General features: G+C 34.6%; 1 protein-coding gene and 1 long non-coding RNA gene across 3 annotated transcripts; one reads left to right on the top strand and one right to left on the bottom strand.

Moving 5' to 3' along the window:
* Positions 1–457: 457 nt before the first annotated feature.
* Positions 458–1,698, bottom strand: LOC112777628 (uncharacterized). 2 transcript variants are annotated; one of them, XR_011877720.1, is made up of 4 exons: positions 1,552–1,698; positions 1,326–1,385; positions 882–1,026; positions 458–802 (listed from the first exon to the last, which is right to left on the bottom strand). It is a non-coding gene; the product is annotated as an uncharacterized lncRNA (long non-coding RNA). The 2 variants fall into 2 exon arrangements; XR_003190518.3 differs by having other exon boundaries at positions 458–788; positions 1,552–1,696.
* A 1,681-nt stretch (positions 1,699–3,379) lies between these two features.
* LOC112777132 (fructose-bisphosphate aldolase 3, chloroplastic-like) lies at positions 3,380–4,925 on the top strand. The gene is made up of 3 exons (XM_025821424.3): positions 3,380–3,568; positions 4,276–4,545; positions 4,749–4,925. Exons 1-3 carry the CDS (start codon positions 3,380–3,382, stop codon positions 4,923–4,925), a joined length of 636 nt encoding a protein of 211 aa, XP_025677209.2.
* The last annotated feature ends 18,647 nt before the right edge of the window (positions 4,926–23,572 follow it).

Below are 23,572 nucleotides of genomic sequence, written 5' to 3'. Positions count from 1 at the left end.
CATGAAAATAAAGCAAGTAGCAACTAAGGAAAATATGATTGATTGTTAAACGTCACTACAAGACTCTTGAAATTTTGTGGCGGTTTGAAACCCCCCACAAAATAAATTGTAGTAGTTTTTAAAACCTCCAAAATTGGAGGTGCCACGTGCTTATTTGTGGCAGTTTTATAAAACCGCCACGACGTTATTTAATGGCAGTTCTTTTACTATTTTGTGGGGGTTTTAAGTTAATGGATTCTTACAGTTTTTGTGGCGATTTAAAATCCACACAAAGTTAATATTCAAATTAAAAAAAAGAGCAACAAACTGAACAACGCCAAACCATTACTAGACTACTATTCCTAATTCTATGCACTGCCAAAAAAGAGGTTCATATCAAAATCAGGTCAACCAAAAGCAAGATAATATTACACTAGCTAAGGTAACATTATCCTAGGATCATAACTATATGATAATCTTCCAGAAATTAGTTTTACTAACTAATAAGGTAACATTATCCTTCAACAAAAACCAGAATCAAATCTCAAATTTCAGCATTCAACACATCTATACAATGTCATCATTTATTTTCCATTTTCTTTTGTCTATTTTAAATTAAAAACTGCTCAGAAAAGCACCAATAAAAAGATCAATTTAGTGTTTCAGAATATTAGCATTTGCTAAACACAGCAGCACATCATTGTCGAATAAAATTGCATCATATATAAATTGTAGAAATTGCACATCTTCATCAATTCAAATACATCCCATTTGATGTCTGGAACCACTATATCTTTGGCTTCCCTTTCCTGCATTGTAAATCCTAAGACGTTATGAAGAATACTGACATTAGATTGGAACAACTACCAGCATTAAGTTTATATTTGAATATGGGAGCCTACCTTATATAACCACCATAAAACCTTGCTTAAAATACATCTGACTTGACTAAATAAACTCAATAAGAATAGAATATTTTTCCTGTAGATCAATTAGTTTAAGGTTTGTACTTTGTAGATCCGAGAAGCTCCAACAACAATTCTAATCCTGCAAGATATAGCAACAAGTTGATTGGAAATACTTCAAAGCACTACTAGGTGAAAAAATTATTAAAATGAGCAGATAAAAGCTTATTGTACTATTGTTGTCAATGAAGATAGTTCTACAATTATCAATAGGACATAAATGAGCAAGAGCAAGAGCAATACACTGTTGAACACCCTTTTTGGCAAAGTGCATAAGATATAACAAGTGTTTTAATACCCACCAAAGAAAAAGGAACAATATAAGAATCATATTCAATAAAACACCCATCACAGGAATAAATAATTTGCAAGAGAACTCACTGGCTCTTAGATCTTCTCCTAAAATCTTGTTAAGATTTTTGTTACACACTCTCTAGTTGGCTGCAAGTCAAACAAAAATCAGTTAAACTTATAAATTGTAGAGAGATAGAACTATAGAAATTCTACTTATGAACATAAATAATTTTATTATCATCAAAGACAAATACCAATAAATTAAACACAAGTCAATATATGATACTACAAAGTAAAGGAAAGAAGGGCATACTTGAGCTTTGAAACTTCCATCCTAAAATTAGTGAAAACCACCAGCCTTAATAAATGCAATAATGTCCTGCCACACATTTTATATTTGATAAGTTCATAAAGGACAACAAAGTAATGTTGTCAATTCCATTATATGATATTCCAAGAAAATAGCTTCCAGGCTTCGCCAAAGTTATGGAAACTGTCAATTGCGTGATGAGTGTACTCATAATAAGACATTTTTTTATTCTGTGTAGTAAAATTTTATAAAATATTTTAACCATTAATTTTGATAAAATATAAAAAGGAAAAAGAAAAGCAAAATATAGTAAATGATACTGTTAAGAATTTTTTACATCATGGCATAGTTAAGAAGGTTCCTTATAGAAATAATAAAATAATAGATTAATTGATATCATATTTTATGCAATAAAGGTAACAAAACTTCTTAAGCTCAAATACAATACTTAATAAAAAAAATCAAATTAAGGATTTTTTTTATTACCCGGTCAGGATCTTCAGTATTCAGAATAACCGGGGATGTCAATTTCACCTTTAAACCTCTTCAGCGAGTAGAAGCCATGCATATGAAAAGGAAATATTGAAAATAAGGTAAAATATTAGTTACAAGAATTTTGTCGTCATTTTACAACAAGGTTAGTTAGACAGTGCATTAGCCCTGGCATGAACAATGATATTGTAATCAACTTATATAATAAAATAGAGAAAACAAGAGTTGAAAAAATAAAATGAAAAAAATGGTTCTACTTACTAACCTAAGGGTCATTGTTGTGCTGATCAAATATCAACATCCTTTACTTTGCTCCAATGGTCTCTAATCTGTGCGTCTATGTTGCCGATGAGGGTAAGAGAGGCGGCAATTGAATCACCCTAAGAGGTTTATCCCAATATAAATTGGACCATATTTTCTCCATGTGCTGCCAAAATCTATTGTAAGCTGTTACCTTGCAACAATCTATATAAATCAACCAGATGATAGAATTTTGACTCTGATATCTAAACTAATTTTTATCATGATTGCAAGTAATCAATAATCTGAATATTCATAAAATCTAATCCAAATTGAATTTTGACTTTCCCTGGCATGAATAAAATTAGTGAGCAGTGAAAGCCAAGAAAGAATTTTGAATGATTTCATATAGTTTGGTTTCTATCAATATAAAATGATATATTATATCAAGCTAATAAGTAATCTGAATTCTCATTCAAAATTAGTGGGTAACTATTACATGCTCACTTCATAATCATATAATAGTCATAGCAGTGTATCTACATTCACTTAGGCAAATTCACAAACATGTTCTACTCATGGTTCACCATATCTCAAACAAAATATATTGAATTCAAAGACTAATCCTTTTTCCTCACTTGACCAAAATTAACTACAAAGAATTGCAAACTAAATTCCCCATTCCGTGTATTATGTGCCAATTCACTACTAGAAAATTAATTATTACAGACGGATATTTCCGATGGATTTTATCCCACTGAAATACAGACGAAATTTCAGAGGAATTTTTTGTCAGAAAATAAAAAAAATGAATTAGCATAAATTACAGACGGAAAATAGAATCCGTCGATAATTCTGTTGGTAAAATTAATTTTTTTTTGTGGAAAATAGTTACAGATGGAAAATCTATCTGTAATTAAATAGACAAAATGCTGTGTTTTATTAAATTATTACAGACAGAAAATCAGTCTGTAATTTAAAATTTTTCGTCGAAAATATTAGAATAAGGAGTTAGGTTCCCGAAACTCTGAGTGGTTCATTTCACTTCTTCACGTTTTCCTTGAATAACTCCCTGCCTTCTCTCTCCCTTGAAGATGTGATGTCTTCCGCTGTCGCCGCCGACGCTGTCGCCACCGCCGCGGCTCGCGTCAGACTAGCTCCCTCCATCGCCCTCATCGCGTTTGCTCCCTTCGTTGCCGTCGTTGTACGAGCTCTCTCCGCCGTGCTCTTGTCTTACGAGCTCCTTCCGCCACCGCTCTCGTCGCTGCTTCTTCTCTCCTCGCCGGAGGTTTGTCATCATCTCTTCTCGTCGCCGTTAGTTTAGGTAGGCCTCCGCCTCCTTCTCGTCCATATCCCTACCCCTTCCATTGTGATTCTATTCTGATTTCATTATCCTAGCCCTAGCCATGTCCCTTCCCTATTGTTGCTGCAGAGAACCGGGTTTCTAAATTCTAACGTATGAATTTTGTATATTCCTGTAATTTGTTTATTCCTGTATGTTTCCACCCCCTCGATCTCCACCTAAGATAGATCCACCAACCACACTGCAAAACCCTCAACCCAAGATTCTCGAACCTTCTCAGATCCAAGTTTGTTAATCCCACTTTCTTTGTCTCACTCACACTTTCCTTCACATTCTTAGTCGCTTCTTTTCCCTAACGAATTACTGACCTTTCACTTACTCGCAAGCAATACGGTGCCGTATCATAGCTAACAGTGAAATTCAGTCAACAAAACCCTAATTGGTTCTTTCTTCTATTTTGTTTGAGGTTTTAGGGAAGAAGAAAGAGCAAAAAAGAATGGGTGAGGAGAATACGCTGCTATCTCTCAGGTATTGTTTCACTATTGACTCTCTTTCTGATGAAATTAGCTCATTCTCATAGTAATAGGTGCATTTCCTTAGTTTATCCTTTTGGTCTCCATGCATATGTGAAAATTTTGAATTGATTTACCAATTATATTACATTTATGGACATCATTTGTGTTTCTTTGCAGGACAATGGCCTTGATCCAATTGTAGAGTCAGAAATTCTTCTAGACGGTGATCACCCGATTGAGAGAACATTAGAAGTGGCAGAGAAGGTTTGGTCAGAAGTCTTCTTTTATTTGGCTCAAAACAATGTCATTTTTGAGGGAATTTTGCTCAAACCTAGCATGGTTACACCTGGGGCCGAGCACAAGGAAACGACTTCTCCAGAAACCATTGCCAAATATACACTTACCATGCTGAGAAGAAGAGTTCCTCCTGCAGTCCCTAGAATCATGGTACATCTATTGTTCTTTGTTTCCTCTTATCACAAATTGATACGTAGCATTATGATCATGTTGAGTGCATGTATCCTATCTTTTAGGATTTGAGATGATGCTAATTTTAATTACTTTTTACAGTTAAGATTACATTTATACTAGAATTTAGAAGTTACAATCACTATAATAAACCATAAATTATGTTCCGTTTGTATTTTCAGTTCTTGTCTGGTGGACAATCCGAAGTGGAAGCAACACTGAACCTTAATGCAATGAACCAAAGTCCCAACCCATGGCACATTTCATTTTCATATGCACGAGCTCTGCAGAACACTGTGCTCAAGACATGGCAAAGACGCCCCGAGAATGTGGAAGCGGCTCAAAAGTCTCTTGGATGAACCTGCTTCAGCTATTGTGCAACAGTTCTGCACTGGTGGGATGTCTCTTGGAGCTATTTCAAGAGAAACTCATGAAGCAATTGCAATTGCAATGAACAGATTAGGTGGAAAATCAAATTCAGGGGAAGGTGGTGAGGTAATACAATTTGAAGGTCCAAGAGAAAGTATGAGGAAATCCCTGGTTGGCTGCATTGCTTACAAGAGAAGATTCATACGCTACTACTTTTAGTGTAAATAGGGATTCAAAAAATTCTCCTTCGAGTTTTGACCATATATATTCTTTTGTTGTTACTTTTAGGGTATGTCTTCACTAGAGGAGGGTTTGTGAAACTGTCCAAAAAGCTTTCTCTACCTCTAGGTTCCACTCTTGACAGATACTGGATACCGAATAAATAATTACTTTGTTTTGTATTTTTGAAGATATAAACTTATATCTTGATTTATGTATAATGAGTCAAAATCTGTTATGCTGTTAGATATGAGGGTCTGGTTCTTTCTGTTGGGGGAAATGGAAGATCCTATGTATTAATTCTCGAGGCTGGTCCATTGGCGGATCCAAGTCAGAGCAAGTTATATTTTGCAAGAATTAGTACAAAAGTGGGATTTTGTAGGGTAACAATCATTGCCTTCTAATGAAGTTATGGTCCATTGATTCTACATTTTTTTTATTAACCTGCTTTGAATTCTAAGTCATGATAGGTAAAGTTATAGCTTTTGTTTACTATATTTATTTATGTGGCAGGTTAGAGTACCATTGCTTCTACCTTTCCCTCCTTTCTTTTTTAATTCTATTTTATTCCGGGTCTGTCTTTTTCCCATGTTAATTTTTGTTGTTTCAAAGTAGGCAATATTTTCAACCATTGCTCATTTTATATTCATTATTATTTCAGAAGTCTGTCGAAGTAAATGCTGAAATGAAACAGGATTTGAGAAGTTTTAAGCTTATATTAGAATATATAAAAGCCTTTCCTGTAAGTGTTGAACTATAGTTTACTCTTCATTATATAGCATGAACAATAATGCTGATTTGTGTGCATGTCTAATATTCAATGTATGCTAATTGTAAAGCTTGTTTATTTGTAGATTCCGATGGTAGAGCTTATTCGTATTATTTATTACTTCCTTGCTTGAGATGAATGAACAGGATAAATGATGTCCAAATTTCTTAGTCTTAGCAGTTAATGTTATCAAAGCCTCGAATTTTCTGTCTTTCGCAATATGGAACTTTTGTATGGTGCTCTCAAAAATTCATTTCTCTCTTACACACTCGCTCCCTTACTGACACGACTTCATCAATGCCATTCAAGAAAACATTACGGTATTTTGTTTTATGGTGCAATTTGCATAGAGGAGTAATTGAATCTATTTTGTTTTATGGTGCAATTTTTTAATGATATTTTGCAAGTGGTATGTCTCTATTCTGAATGTTTGTTTCTTTCCTGTTTGGCTGGAACTGATGACTGATAGGAGGGTCAAATAATAATACTTTTCAGATGCAAGCAGAGATTCAATTGCTTTCGCCACTCGTTCCTGTTCGTCAATTGAGCTTCCTCAGGTTACTGGTTCATCATGGGTACCCTTTGCTTCTTGGATCACTGGTTGGTAAGTCAACCTTTTCCCCTTCTTTGCTTTTATATGCTTTCTTTATTTTTATTTGCAAATAGTATCCATCATGTGTTGAAGTAATTAAATTCAAAGGAACTTGCTTGTTTCTTTGTTTTGCAATTTGATGACACTATAACAATATTCTATTAGAGAAGAAGATATTACATCCCAGAATTAAGATTTTCTATGTTCAATTTTCAAGTTCTACTTCTGTATCACTGCTGAATCAAAAGGCCACATCAATTTGGAGTACATTTAAGCCATTTAAACTATTCAGTAGTACAATCATAATCATATATTATCATTTTCATATTATCAATTTCAGTTATAGTCAATGAAATTTCTGCCGCTTTAATTTCCCTGTTTTCTTTATTACCCAATTTTTAACTGTAGTTTTGAAAGTCTACATGCTTTTTGTTACCATCATATTGATAAAAATTTTTAATTTGTTAACACTAGGTTGGTTATTGAATTATGATTATCTTTGGTTTTTGTGTTAACATTTTCTTTATCATTAAGTTGGAGTATGAATCTATGATAACTAATATTTTCACTTGTCCTAAACCAATGTGCCAATGAAGTGTGATTGCAACATAAACCCTTTTTTTTCACTGTTGTAGATTACTTGGGTTGAGCATTCCCAATATGATGAGAGTCTCATTCACCAACTGTATTGGCCGTTGATTGCTACTGAGGAATCTAATGGGAATAAGGATGCTATGGACCTTGAGATTCGTTCAAGAGGGAATGTGGTGGGGAAACTAGTAAGAACAAAGCACCATAAGGAAAGTATTTTTCCTTTGGTGATCAACTCTTCTGAATCAAACCTATCAGGTTCAAGAAGAATTCATGCACATATGGCTGATGGATGTTGATTCATGTCCATTTTTTGAGAAAGAATTCAGTTAGTCTTTCTGTAATATATGTAAAATTGTGTAAAATTTAGTACGATTGAACGATATACTGAGGATTATAGTTGATAATACACTTTGTTTATGTTTTGAATTGTATTTACTTGCTTGTTTATAATAATTTTCTTTTAGTTTTATAATATGATTAATTTGTTTAATTTTTGTAATATTATAAATATTCGAATACAAATTAGATAAAAATTTGTATTAAATTTATATTTATTTTGTATAAAAACAAGTTTATTTTGTAATTGGAAAAATACAAAAAATTATTTTAGCTTACTGACAGATTTACAGACGGATTTTCTGTCTGTAATCAGAGTGTGAGATGATTTTCCAAGGTTCAAATTACAGACGAAAAATCTGTCAAAAAATCCGTCTGTAATTTACAGACGAAAAATCTGTCAAAAAATTCGTCTATAATTACAGGTGGAAAATCCGTTGGAAAATTTGTCTGTAATTACCGACGGAAAATCCATCAGAAAGTTCGTCGGCTTCGGGAAATGGATGGAGAATTTACAGAGGGAAAATCCATCGGTAACTGGTAAAAATCCGTTGGTAATTTTTCGACGAAAAAAATCCGTCGGTAAATAATTTCCGACGAGGCTTTTACAGAGGGGCAAATTTCGTCGGTAACCAAAAATTCGTCTGTAATATAAACCAAATCTGTCTGTAAATCTATCTGTATTAAGTCATTTTCTAGTTGTGATTTCTCTTCAAATAAGATTCAATACTTTACTCAACAAAAATTATAATTTAATTTACTATTAGGAACAACATAACCATGTCCTCTATACTCATAAATGAATAAAAAAGTTTCCCTAATGAGAAGATCTGCCGAATTAGCTTAAGCACGAAGATATCACCTACCACTACCGGTCAATGCAAGTCATACGCAGAATCAAATATAGTATAGAGATTCAATTTCTCAAGTTTGGCTACTAGACGAAAATAAACACCGCTAAAAATAAAGAACAACGAAAATAGTACAAAATAAAAAATTATATATCTGTCAGCTTCATCGGAGGACTGTTGTTGTTGTTGTTATTGTTGTTGTTGTTGTTGTTGTTGTTGTCGGATAAGAAGTTACCAGAGGAGGCAGAATTGAGAAAAGAACGACACAATGACAAGCAACGGCAGATTTGGACATTGATGCGACAATCTGTGACAAAGGAGTAAGCAGATAGAGGAGGTGGCAAGACCAGAGGAGGCAACAGTGAGAAAAGAACGACACGATGATGAACAATGATAGATCTGGACGGTGATGCGATGATCTGCGACAAAGGAGTGAGCGTAAGAGGTGCTGGTGAGAAAAGAATGACACGATGATGAGTAATGGCAGAATGATTAGAGGAAGACGGCGAGCAACGACATTGACATAGAAGCTTGATGGCAGTAACGATGAGGACGCGAATGGCGACAGTGGCGAATTTACTCTCCTCTGATCTCGAACACTACAGCGAGCTTGATGGTGATAATGGCAAAGGGATGAATGTGGTGGCGGCGAGTAGATCTAGGATTTCAGATCTTACTTTTCTTTTTTCAATTCTAAATTTGTTTGGACAAGTTTTTGTTTAAAGTAAAATTTATTTGGGTTTAATTATAATAATTTAGAGTATAAACATTTGTTTAGACCATTGGATTTGAGAATTTTAAATTTTAACTAGCAATAATTAATAGAGTTTTATATTATGCCATAAATAAAAAAATGTTGGAGAGGTTTTAAAAAACCTTCCAAAAAGTTCGTAATAATAAATAAAAATCTTGTAGTGTCACTAAGAATAATTTGAGAATTTTATTCAATTATTTACAGTTTGGATAATTTTACTTGCAAAATTAATATTTTATGAATATAAATAGTAATTTTTTTCTTCTATAAATAAATATATCAACATTTTTAACTTTTATAGATAGAAATGGTAATTTATTCTAATTTTTTCTACTCTCGCTGAGGCAGCAAGACCCTTTCCACTAATTTGTGTTGTCGAAGATCAATGCACTTACTATTAAAGAATAAAATTAGTTATGCTTTGTTTTCATCTTGATTAGGATTGTTGTCAACTTTAATCTTTATAAAGTTATTGTTGTAAACTTTTTTTTATCTATATATAATAAATTATGGTGCTACTCTTCGAGTTCAACAAATTGTTACGTTCAAAGTGTTTGTATATTATAATAATAATAATAATAATAATGTTGTTTTTAAATTTTTATACAGTCCCTAGAAAATTTAGTTTAAATATTTGTTTTGGATTTCAATTATTCCATGCATCAATAATTTCTAGAATTAGGATCAAATAACACAAGTGTCAATTTAAGCAAACTTTATTTTGTTGAATAATCTTTTGTTTCTGTAGTTTTTTTTTTTAAAACATGGCTTAAAAACTTATGTTAGAAATCATCTCTATAAAATACTATATCAATTCAAAATTGTTTATTATATATATATATATATATATATATATATATATATATATATATATATTTTATACTTGAAAATCAACTTAACACATTTGATGGGTGTTAAATTTTGATAAAAAGTGATATATATATATATATATATATATATATATATATATATATATATATATATATATATATATATATATATATATATATATTATTGTAATTTAATATTTAAATCGATAAAAAATATATCCTATAAAAATGATAAAATATGTAATTTTACTTGTTTTTGTCTAAAAGTTAATTTACAAATAGAGTAAAAAATAGTGTTATTCAACAATATTGGTGTATAATGTGTTATCCATATATGTGGATTTGAACATGAGAGACTTGCAAAATGCAAGTAACGTTTTGCACAAAAAAAAAAAAAAAAAGCAGTTGCAAAACGCAAGTTGCATATAGCATGGAGGGAAACCAGCTATCGAAACGTGTCCCATTCCCTGCATGCAAATAAATCCGGCCATTTGATCACCTTGGAACTGCCCAAAACACAACCTGCATTTGGCAGGTGGCAGAAACAAATCGCAAGCTGCGATTGGCATGAGCTGGGCTGCATGTCCAACACGTGTCATGAAAGATGTCTGAATGGGGTCTTTAAAACGCAAAACGTAAATGAGGTTGTTTCACTGGTGAGGATTCGTGATTTTTGTTTGCAAGGAGGGTTTTAGCGTTGTGTTTGTAGGGATGATGGTTTCAGCGTTTTGTGTTGTAAGGGAGGGATGGTTTAAGGCTTTTGGTTGCAAGGAAGAGAGGAAGAATAGCAGGAAGGAGAGGGAGTAATTTAAGTGAGTGAAGAATAAAATTAAGAGAAGAAAAATGGTTCATAATTCTATATTACCTCAAGAACATATTAAAATATCTGGATCATCTTCGATGAGTAAATATATTTTTATATTTTTATGATGAATAAATTTATTTATTTGTATTGTATTTATTTGTGTTTTAATTGTTAATTTTATTGGTTTTTTTCATCATCATCATCATCATCATCATCATCATCATCATCATCATCATCATCATCATCATCATCATTAGTGTTTTCGTTATATATGAGTAATTGTTATTATCATTAGTATATTATTAATTTTTTATAATACTATATATTTATTATAACAATAATAATTTTTTGTTATTAATGTATTAATAAAAATATTTTAAGTAGTATAAAAATATTTGATGAGTTTGGAAAACTCTAATTTAAATTAGTGATGATCAAACATTATTAATGTGATTAATTGCAAAATTATTAATTTGATTTCAATTTATATTTGTTGATTAAAATAATTTTGCTGTGCAGGTTTTGATTGGGTCGAAAAGAAAGAAAAATATAACAAGCCCAATTTTATCAAAAAATATATCCAGCCATATAAAAACTTGTTATGTGAATGGTGGCTGAATTTCTATGCTTATTGGACCAAAAAAAACCAATTTAAAAGCCCAACAAAGAGGCTGGTCCGAAATCAAAAGGAGTTGGGGCACAATATATTGCTTTATCCATTTAACAAATGAAACCCATTCCTTTAAATCATATTCCTGCATGCTCCAACAGTTATCACTTTTATTCTTTGATGGAATCCAAATTTTATTAAGTGGAGTTAATGCAGACCTTGGAATCATGAGAGAGAAATTGTAATTGATTTGATTGATTGCCTTAATGAGGCACGCTACCTAAAGCAAAGGGAAGTAAATTAATTTTAATTTATTTGTTCAAATCCATTGAATGCATTTCTTCCTACTCTCTCTTCTCTCTCTACTTGCTTCTCACTTTCGGTCACTTCCATCACAGCAACCATGGAAGTTTTTGCAAGCTATCAAGAAGAAGCTAGAAGCAAGCTAAAGACCATTGTAATGATGGCAAGAAAAAGAAAACAAAAAGTATGTTGTGGCTGAGATTTTCATCACTTATGGTAAGATTTGTTGAAGAGATCTCAGCTTCTCCATACCAAAAATGGATGAAGAAGATTTCGGTCAGAGGAAGAAGATCTCAGAGGGATGGCTCGTCTCTGCTTTTGTGTTCACTCATCACAAAAGGTAGCTAGGGTGGCTACGTGAGGAAGGAAGCAAAAGTGGAGCAGGAGGAGCTGTCATACATCAAGAAGCATCAAGGGCTAGGAGTCCTTCTTAGAGTGCAAGTCAAGTTGGATGGCTCAGATTGATGAAGCTTGGTGTAAAGAGAAGACTCAGAGGTATTTGCATGTTGGTTCTAGCATTCGGTTATCTCTCCTATCTCTCTGGTCGAACCGGTTTGCATGAAGAAGAAGAAGTTTGGCTTGGTTTATTTTGGTTTCAACCGTGGAGGCTTCCCCTTCTATATATAAGGGAGAACAGCCAGGGCTTGAAGCAAGGAAAAGAGTGAGCACAGAGTTCCTATAGCTTCCCAAGCTAACAGAAGTTCTTCTCCTTCAATGTTTTCTATTTTATATTTTTCTGTTTAATTTTGTCTGTCTTGAGTCTCATGGAAAAAAAGGCAAACAGTGAGGTTTGTATGAAAAAGCCATAGAGCGAAAAAAGGCAGAGTGCAAAATTAAAAGAAAAAGCCATAGATGTCCCTAGAGTTCCTTTGTACATCTGTGTTGTGTTTCATGATTCTATGGGAATCCCTTTGCAAGTTGGGTTAGCACTTAGCAGTTGAAAGCTTGGCTGTGACTAAGTCAAGTTCAGGATTGGGGTTTAGATTCTGGACTTGTCCCGGATAGGAAGGGTAGTTCCTAAGGAGAATTGGTGCTTGTAATCAAGGATGATTATAGTGAAATTTCATCATTGTTGTGATGGAAACTGGATGTAAGCTGCATTGCACTTGGCAGCTGAACCAGGATATATCTTGGTGTGATTCTCTCTCTTTCTTCTACTCCATTTTTGTTTCTGCTGCATAGGAGATAAAACCGAAAAATATCTCGTGTCGGGTGACGAGATAAAAAGAAAAAGTCTCGTGGCTGGGTACGAGACAAAAATCAAAAAGTCTCCAGAAGTTGTTTCAAGGACCAGCAAGTTTTAATAAGCAAAAAGGGACTAAGATTCAACCCCCTTCTCTTAGCCACTGAAAACATCAATATTTTTCATAAAAATGTTTATAATAACAATAATTTATTATTATTAATTATTATCATTATTTGTTCTTATTATTATTTTTAATAACAAAAAATGGTATGGATGTTAATATTTTTATTATGATCATAAATAGCATTATGATTAAGAATAATAAAATTATTATTATTATTATTATTATTATTATTATTATTATTATTATTATTATTATTATTATTATTATTATTATTATTATTATTATTATTATTATTATTATTACTGTTTTCGTCGGGCTATGAGTAATTATTATTATGATTAGTATATTATTAATTTTTTATAATATTGTTTATGATAACAATAATAATTTATTATTATTAATATATTAATCAAAATATTTTAAGTATTATAAAAATATTTATTAATAATATTGTTACTATAATAATAATAATAATAATAATAATAATAATAATAATAATAATAATATTATTATTATTATTATTATTATTATTATTATTTGCGTTATTATTATTAGTTTTCGTTATGGTTGATTAATTATTATTATTATTATTAGTATATTATTAATTTTGTATAATACTATTTATTATGACAATAATAATTTATTATTATGAACATGTTAATAATAATATTTATTATTCGAAAGAGTTCTTTAATAATGATATTATTATTATTATTGTTGTTGTTATTTGAACATATTATTAACTGTTGTGGTTGTTGTTGTTGTTGTTGTTGTTGTTGTTGTTGTTGTTGTTGTTGTTGTTGCTAATTATTAATATTTTTATTAATGTTATTGTTGAGATTAATTATAGTTATCAAGTAATATTAATAATTATTATTTTTCTTTTTGCAAGCGATAAGGAATTTGTTGTCCTGAAAACTTGATCTGCCAGAAACCTTTAACGAGATAGCTGCAGTGGCACTAGTATTAACTGGGTTTCAGCATGTTTGGTAATTAGGCAAAATGAGAGGTCATTCTGCACTCCTGAGTGCCTTGATGGAACGATAGAGGCCTGAAACCCACACGTTTCACTTCTAGTCGGCGAAGTGATTGTGACGCTAGAAGACGTGACACATATACTTGGCCTCCCGGTTAATGGGGAGCCCGTCATGGGTAGAACGGACAACAGTCACTAGTTTTTGGTAGAGAACTGCTTCGCTTTTTTTAGTCGGTTGTCTGGTCTGGATGATCACATATTGGGTAAAGTAAATCTTGTATGGCTCCGGTAGTGTAGAGACACCAAACTGTGTGACATGCGGGAGTCCATTGAGCGGTACGTCCAGGATCACATTTTCTACGTGCTCAGAACGGTTGCATTTCTAGATAAGTCTACTAATTCTTGAACTCAAAGTTTTTGCCTCTACTTTGAGATTTCCACCAGATTCCACTATACAGTCGAAGGGCAGCCAATTTGGCACATCTGTACTGGTCGTTGTGTTGTGCATCACGATAAAACTGTAAAGAGATGGATGGGCCACATATTCTACTTTTTGTTTGGACGTGGGAGCGTATGCCGTTCCTGGTACCTATTCCACGCAATGAGCTTTCCGATGTTGGTGTTCCACTTGCGCGCCGGTATTATTTTCGCTATTATTATTATTATCGTCATTGTCGTCGTCGTCATCGTTGTTGTTGTTGTTGTTGTTGTTGTTGTTCTGATTACAATAATTCTAATCTTGCTTAGGTGGAGTCATTGGCACTGGCTAACAAGATATACACGAAGGTCTACGGCACATTTTAGGTGACAACTCGATGACATGAGACTCAATGAGGTAGGTTTTAACAATTTACGTTAAGTTGCTTATTTAGAATAATAAATTTTACTAATTGGCCTCGTGATTACTGATGTGCAGTTTATATGGCGGCCGTATATAGCAGTGGTGGCTCCTGATGACCTTACTATAAATTTGTTTATATTCTCCACAAAGTCTCTATTAGTGTCATTTGAGTGTATAGAGTGGCACCCAACAGACTGAGTTAGATGACAATTCGGGCTGCAACAGCTTCGATCAGACCCAGCATTCCAGATTGGTGATGCTCATTGCAGGTAGTTGACCGGCCCACAGAACCATGATTGGAGCAACAGGAACAATGAATGGATTAACATGTGGAATTCTGGCCGCTATAATACATTGCAGTTAGGGGATGAGATTGTTGACTTTCATCTTCTCCCGATGTATTATGAGTGGTACACACAGCAGTACGGGCTTCACCTACGATTGTCAAATAAAGTTGCAGGTGAAGACAGCGATGTGAATGAACCACTGGTGCACGAAATTGTGATTACACTTTTCACAACTCCGCACAACTAACCAGCAAGTGCACTGGGTCGTCCAAGTAATACCTTACGTGAGTAAGGGTCGATCCCACGGAGATTGCCGGCTTGAAGCAAGCTATGGTTATCTTGTAAATCTTAGTCAGGATATTAATGATAAAAATGGTTTTGTTTATGAAAGGTAAATAACATGAAATAAATAGTATTTGCGATTCAGTAATGAGAAACAGGCTGAGGTTCCGGAGATGCTCTGTCCTCTGAATCTCTGCTTTCCTATCGCCTTCTTCTCCAAACACGCATGGCTTCCTTCAATGGCAAGATGTATGATCCTCTCGGATGAAAAATACCAGGTACGATCTCTGCACGGCTAATCAACTGTCAGATATCTCGTCTCCGATGAAAACTACCATGTACAGCTACCGCACAGCTAATCATCTGTCAGTTCCCACTAGCGTCAGAATAGGACCCTTGTCCTTTTGCACACTGTCACTGCGCCCAACATTCACAGGTTTGAAGCTCGTCATAGTCATCCCTTCCTGGATCCTACTCGGAATACCACAGACAAGGTTTAGACTTTCCGAATACCAGGAATGCTGCCAATTAGTTCTAGCCTATACCACGAAGGTTCCAACCTCCGGACTCGGTCCGTGGATTAGCAACCCAAGAGATACGCACTCAAGCTCTCGCCCAATGACTACGTTGAGTTCAGATAGAACGGGAGTGGTTTTCAGGCATGCGTTCATAGGTTGAGGATAATGATGAGTGTCACGGATCATCATATTCTCTATATTGAAGTACGAGTGAATATCTTAGAACAGAATCAAATGTGATTGAATAGAAAACAGTAGTAATTGCATTAATCTATTGAAACATAGCAGAGCTCCTCACCCATCTATGGGGTTTAGAGACTCATTCCGTAGAAGATACAATATAAAGTTTAAAATGTCATGATGTGCAAAATGAATCTCTAAAAGTAGTTTTTATACTAAACTAGTAACTTAGGTTTACAGAAAATGAGTAACTAAGTGCAGATAGTGCAGAAATCCACTTCTGGGACCCACTTGGTGCGTGTCTGGGCTGAGCTTTCAAGATTTCACGTGCACATACCCAAGGTTGGAGTTAAACGCCACCCTGGGTGCCAAAATGGGCGTTTAACGCCAAGAATTGTGCCAGTTCTGGCGTTTTACGCCAGAAAGTTTTAGGCTGGCTTTGAACGTCAGTTTGGGCCATCAAATCTCGAGCAAAGTATAGACTATTATATATTGCTGGGAAGTCCAAGATGTCTACTTTTCAACTCAATTGAGAGCGTGCCAATTAGGCTTCTGTAGCTCCAGAAAATCCACTTCGAGTGCAGGAGGGTTAGAATCCAACAGCATCTGCAATCATTTTTCAGCCTCTGAATCAGATTTTTGCTCAGGTCCCTCAATTTCAGCCAGAAAATACCTGAAATTATAGAAAAACACACAAACTCATAGTAAAGTCCAGAAATATGATTTTTGAATAAAAACTAATAAAAATATAATAAAAAGTAATTAAAACATACTAAAAACTATGTAAAAACAATGCCAAAAAGGGTATGAATTATCCGCTCATCACAACACCAAACTTAAATTGTTGCTTGTCCCCAAGCAACTAAAAACAAAATAGGATAAAAAGAAGAGAATATACAATAAATTTCAAAAATATCAATGAAGATTAGCTTCAATTAGATGAGCGGGACTTGTAGCCTTTTTGCTTCTGAATAGTTTTGGCATCTCACTTTATCCTTTGAAGTTTCGAATGATTGGCATCCATAGGAACTCATAATTCAGATAATGTTATTGATTCTCTTAGTTCAGTATGTTGATTCTTGAACACAGCTACTTTATGAGTCTTGGCCGTGACCCTAAGCATTTTGATTTCCAGTATTACCACCAGATACATAAATGCCACAGACACATAACTGGGTAAACCTTTTTAGATTGTGACTCAGCTTTGCTAGAGTCCCCAGTTAGAGGTGCCCAGAGCTCTTAAGCACACTCTTTTTGCTTTGGACCACGACTTTAACCACTCAGTCTTAAGCTTTTCACTTGACACCTTCACGCCACAAGCACATGGATAGGGACAGCTTGATTTAGCCGCTTAGGCCAGGATTTTATTCCCTTGGGCCCTCCTATCCATTAATGCTCAAAGCCTTGAATCCTTTTTACCCTTGCCTTTTGGTTTAAAGGGTTATTGGCTTTTTCTGCTTGCTTTTTCTTTTTCTTTCTTTTTCTCTCTTTTTCTCTCTTTTTTTCTTTTTTTTTTCTTTTTTTTTTCTTTTTTTTGCAAGCTTTTCTTTTCACTGCTTTTTCTTGCTTCAAGAATCAATTTTATGATTTTTCAGATTATCAATAATATTTCTCCTTTTTCATTATTCTTTCAAGAGCAAAAAATTTTAACATTCATGAACAACAAATTTAAAAATATGCACTGTTTCAAGCATTCATTCAGAAAACAAAAAGTATTGCCACCACATCAAAATAATTAAAGTAATTTCAAGATAAAATTCGAAGCCCATGTACTTCTTTTTATTTTGCAAATAAAAATATTATTCAATTAAGAAAGGTGAGGGATTCATGGAATTATTCATAGCTTTAAGACATAGACTCTAAACTTTATTGATCATGGAATAAGACATAAAATAAACATAAAAGCAGACAAATAATAATAAAAGAAAGGAAATTAAAGACATAAAAATAAATGACTCTAATACTAATGCTTATGTAACTCTTAAAATAGGTTTCTAATAATAAAAGTTATCACAGAGTTAGGACTCAATAACCTTTATTTTGAGAGATAGGTGCTCCTTCAATCTGTGGGATGTCTGGCTCTTCAAGGATCAACTTCTGGCGCTTTAGTTCCTATAGCTCACGCCCTTGCTCCTCTTGTTCTCTGAGCAGTTTGCAGAGCATGCTGTTCTGATTCTGCTGCTCTTCTTTGAGTTGATCCATAGATTTTTGCAGCTTGTTGACAGATGCTTCTAAGCGAGCCCAATAGTCAAATTGAGAAATTTCTGGGAGGAGCTCATGCGCCCTCCTCTTGGTGAGGTTGTCTTGAACTTGAAGTCCATCCATTACCCTTTTGGTGATTAGGTATTCAACTGGGATATATTCATCTACACCTATCTGTACTTCCGCATCTTTACATAACAGACTGATCAAGCTTGGGTAAGCCAGTTTGGCTTCAGTGGATTCCTTGTTTGCAAATAAGTAAATTTCACAAGGAATTAGCTGATGAACCTCCACTTTTTTTCCCAGCATAATACAGTGAATCATCACTGCTCTTTTGATAGTGACTTCAGAGCAGTTACTGGTGGGAAGTATAGATCGCCCAATGAAATCCAGCCAACCCCTAGCAACTGGCTTGAGGTCTCCTCTCTTCAATTGGTTTGGAACACCTTTTGCATTGGTTATCCACTTGGTTCCAGGGAGGCATATGTCCTCTAGAACTTGATCCAGCTTTTTATCTTTAGCCATTCTCCTATTAAAGGATTCTGGATCATCCTGCAGTTGAGGAAGTTTGAGGACTTCTCTCACTTTGTCAAGATGGAAGTAGATAATCCTCCCTCTGACCATGGTTTGAAAAGTGTGGAAGGCAGTTCCCTCCATTCTTTGCTTATCTGTCAGCCACAGATTTGCATAGAATTCTTGGACCATGTTTCTTCCCACATTCATCTCAGGATTAGCTAGGATTTCCTAGCCTCTGTTTGAATACTGCACCAATGGCATGATCACTGGCATCATACATTAGTTCGAATGGTAATATCCAGTCTGGTGTAGAAATGACTGGTGCTGTGACCAGCTTAGCTTTCAGAGTCTCAAAGACCTGCAGACACTCTGTGTCAAAGACAAATAGCATGTCAGCAGCTAGCAGATTGCTCAGAGGTTTTGCAATTTTTGAAAAATCTTTTATAAACCTCCTATAGAATCTTGCATGCCCCAAAAAGCTTCTGATTGCCTTAACATTGGTAGGTGGTGGTAATTTTTCAATTACCTCTACCTTAGCTTGATCCACCTCTATTCCTTTGTTCAAAATTTTGTGCCCAAGGACAATTCCTTCAGTCACCATAAAGTGACATTTTTCCCAGTTTAAAACCAGGTTAGTCTTTTGGCACCTTTTCAAAAAAAGTGCTAGATGATCAAGACAGGAGCTGAATGAGTCTTCAAATACTGAGAAGTCATCCATGAAGACTTCCAGAAATTTCTTTACCATATCAGAGAAGATAGAGAGCATGCACCTCTGAAAGGTTGCAGGTGCGTTGCACAGACCAATTGGCATCCTTCTGTAGGCAAATACTCCAGAAGGACATGTGAATGCTGTTTTCTCTTGGTCTTGAGGATCTACTGCAATTTGGTTGTAACCTGAATAGCCATCCAAAAAGTAGTAGTATTCATGACCTGCTAGTCTCTCTAGCATCTGGTCTATGAATGGTAAAAGAAAATGATCCTTTCTGGTGGCTGTATTGAGTCTTCTGTAGTCAATACACATACGCCACCCTGTAACTGTTCTTGTAGGAACTAGTTCATTTTTTTCATTATGAACCACTGGCATGCCTCCCTTCTTGGGGACAACTTGGACAGGGCTTACCCAGGGGCTATCAGAAATAGGATAAATAATCCCAACCTCTAGTAGCTTAGTGACCTCTTTCTGCACCACCTCCTTCATGGCTGGATTCAGCCGCCTCTGTGGTTGAACCACTGACTTAGCATCATCCTCCAATAGGATTTTATGCATGCATCTGGCCGGGCTAATGCCCTTAAGATCACTTATGGACCACCCAAGAGCTGTCTTGTGTGTCCTTAGCACCTGAATTAATGCTTTCTCTTCCTGTGGTTCTAAAGTAGAGCTGATGATCAAAGGAAAAGTGCCATCTTCTCCCAGAAATGCATATTTTAGGGATGGTGGTAGTGGTTTGAGCTCGGGTTTAGGAGGCTTCTCCTCTTCCTGAGGAGTTTTCAGAGGTTCTTCTATTTTCTCTGGTTCCTCCAGATCAGGCTGAACATCTTTAAAAATGTCCTCTAGCTCTAATTCGAGACTCTCAGTCATATTGACCTCTTCCACTAGGGAGTCAATAATATTAGTGCTCATGCAGTCTTTTGATGTGTCTAGATGCTGCATAGCTTTGACAGCATTCAACTTAAACTCATCCTCATTGACTCTCAGGGTTATCTCCCCTTTTTGGACGTCAATGAGGGTTCGTCCAGTTGCTAGGAAAGGTCTTCCTAGAATGAGAGTTGCACTCTTGTGCTCCTCCATTTTCAATACTACAAAGTCAGTGGGAAAGGCAAAAGGCCCAACCTTGACAATCATGTCCTCAATTATGCCTGATGGAATCTTAATGGAGCCATCAGCAAGTTGGAGGCATATCCGGGTTGGTTTAACCTCATCAGTCAAACCAAGCTTTTCGATAGTGGATGCATGTATTAGGTTGATACTTGTCCCAAGATCACATAGAGCTGTCTTGGTACAAGCACCCTCTAATGTGCATGGTATCATAAAGCTTCTGGGATCTTTAAGCTTTTCTGGTAAGCTTTTCAGAATGACTACGCTGCATTCTTCAGTGAGGAAAACTTTTTTAGTTTCTCTCCAATCCTTCTTATAACTTAAGATCTCTTTCATGAACTTAGCATAAGAGGGTATTTGCTCAAGTACCTCTGCAAACAGAATCTTTATTTCAAGAGTCCTAAGATAGTCTGCAAAGTGGGCAAATTGTTTATCCTGTTCCGCTTGGCAGAGTTTCTGAGGATAAGGCATCTTGGCTTTGTATTCTTCAACCTTAGTTGTTGCAGGTTTATTTCCTACAGAAGTGGTTGGAGAAGCCTGCCTAAGGGGGTTGTTATCAGCACTTTCATGTGTCTAATCTCTTATTGGCATTTGAACGCCAGAATTGGGCGCTGCATGGGCGTTTAACGCCAGATTGCCACCCTTTTCTGGCGTTTGGACGCTAGAACTGGCCATCCCTTGGGCGTTTAATGCCACTTTCTTACCTTTTTCTGGCGTTTGAACGCCAGAATCATTCCTTTCTGGGTTCTTACTGTCTTCAGAGGAATTTTGGGCAGTGGGTTGGTCATCCTCTGTCATTTGTTCCTTTCTTGGCTTTCTGCTGCTTTGAATTGAGACATTCAATGTCTTCCCACTCCTTAATTGAACAGCTTGGTATTCTTCTGTTATCTATTTAGATAGCTGTTGTCTTGTCTGATTCAAGTGTTTTTCCATACTCTCATTAGCATCTTTGGTTTCTTGCAGCATCTCTTTAAATTCTGCTAACTATTTTGTTATAACAAGCAATTGCTGATTGAGTTCAGCAACTTGTTCTTGAGGACTAAGTTAAGAGGATACTGCATTAGCTTCTTCTTTCATGGAGGACCCACTACTTAAGTATAGATATTGATTTCTAGAAACTATATCAATGAGCTCTTGAGCCTCTTCAATTGTCTTTTTCATATGTATAGATCCACCAGCTGAGTGGTCTAGAGACATTTGGGCCTTTTCTGTAAGCCCATAGTAAAAGATGTCTAACTGTACCCATTCTGAAAATATTTCAGAGGGGCATTTCCTTAGCATCCCTCTGTACCTCTCCCAGGCATTATAAAGGGATTCATTATCCTCTTGTTTAAAGCCTTGGATGTCCGGCCTTAGCTGTGTCATCCTTTTTGGAGGGAAATATTGATTCAGGAATTTGTCTGATAAATGTTTCCATATTCTTATGCTTGCTGTAGGTTGGTTGTTTAACCACCTCTTAGCTTGATCTTTTACAGCAAATAGAAACAGTAATAATCTGTAGACATCCTGATCTACTTCCTTATCACGTACTGTGTCAGCAATTTGTAAGAACTGTGCCAGAAACTCAGTAGGTTCTTCCTGTGGAAGACCGGAATACTGGCAATTTTGCTGCACTATGATAATGAGCTGAGGATTTAGCTCAAAACTGCTTGCTCTGATGGGAGTTATACAGATACTACTCCCATAGGAAGCATTAGTGGGGTTAGCATATGACCCCAGAGTCCTTCTGGACTGTTCATTTCCACTTAAGTCCATGATGGAGAAAGGGAGATGATGTGGATTACAAATAAAATATATTTTTATTTTTATTTTATTTAATTAAGAATAATCGAATTAAAAAGGAATTAAGATAAATTAAAATAAAATAATTGGAAAATAGAAGATAATTTTCGAAAACTAAAAGACAAAATAAAATAAAATAAAAATTCGAATACTAAGATGACTAATTAATTAGAAAGATTTGAAAAATTTTTGATATGATTTTCGAAAAATAATGAAGAGAGAGAAATGGTTAGGGAGTTTTGAAAAAGATCTAAGAAGATAAATTTTTAAGATAGAAATTTTAACTTGCCTAATAAGAAACTACCAAATTTTAAAAATTTTGACTAAGTCAACCTAAGGAATTCGAAAATAATGAGAAAATAAAGGAAAAGATATTTTATTGAATTTTTGAATTTAATGAAAAAAGAGAAAAACAATAAAATGACACCAAACTTAGAATTTTTAGATCAAAACAAAGAAAGCAAACACGAAAATGTTGAATGTCAAGATGAACACCAAGAACACTTTGAAGATCAAGATGAACACCAAGAACAAATTTTGGAAATTTTTAAGAAAATAAAAATACAAAGGACACCAAACTTAAAAATTTTTATACTTTGGACACTGATAATTCGAAAATGCACAAGAAAAATAAGAAAAGATACAAAACAAGAAAAACTAAAGATCAAACAAGGAAAGTAAATAGGAACAACTTGAAGATTAAGAAAGAACTAAGAACATATACTTCAAAAAATTGAAAGAAAAATAAAATCATACAATTGACACCAAACTTAAGACATGAAACTAAACTTAAACAGAAGATTAAATCATGAAGTTATTGGTTTTAAAAATTTTAGAAAATAATTTAGAAAAAGAAAATAAGGATTTTAAAATTTTTAACCAAAAATAATAATAGAAGACTCAATTTTAGTGACTCTAAACAAAAAAAAAGATAAATTTTTCCTAATCTAAACAACAAAATAAACCGTCAGTTGTCCAAACTCGAACAATCCCCGGCAACGGCGCCAAAAACTTGGTGCACGAAATTGTGATTACACTTTTCACAACTTCGCACAACTAACCAGCAAGTGCACTGGGTCGTCCAAGTAATACCTTATGTGAGTAAGGGTCGATCCCACGGAGATTGCTGGCTTGAAGCAAGGTATGGTTATCTTGTAAATCTTAGTTAGGATATTAATGATAAAAATGGTTTTGCTTATGAAAGGTAAATAACATGAAATAAATAGTACTTGTGATTCAGTAATGAGAAACAGGCTGAGGTTCC

Source organism: Arachis hypogaea, chromosome 19 (assembly GCF_003086295.3).
Source record: "Arachis hypogaea cultivar Tifrunner chromosome 19, arahy.Tifrunner.gnm2.J5K5, whole genome shotgun sequence".
Lineage (NCBI taxonomy): Eukaryota > Viridiplantae > Streptophyta > Magnoliopsida > Fabales > Fabaceae > Arachis > Arachis hypogaea.
This window is presented reverse-complemented; position numbering and strand designations above follow the sequence as displayed.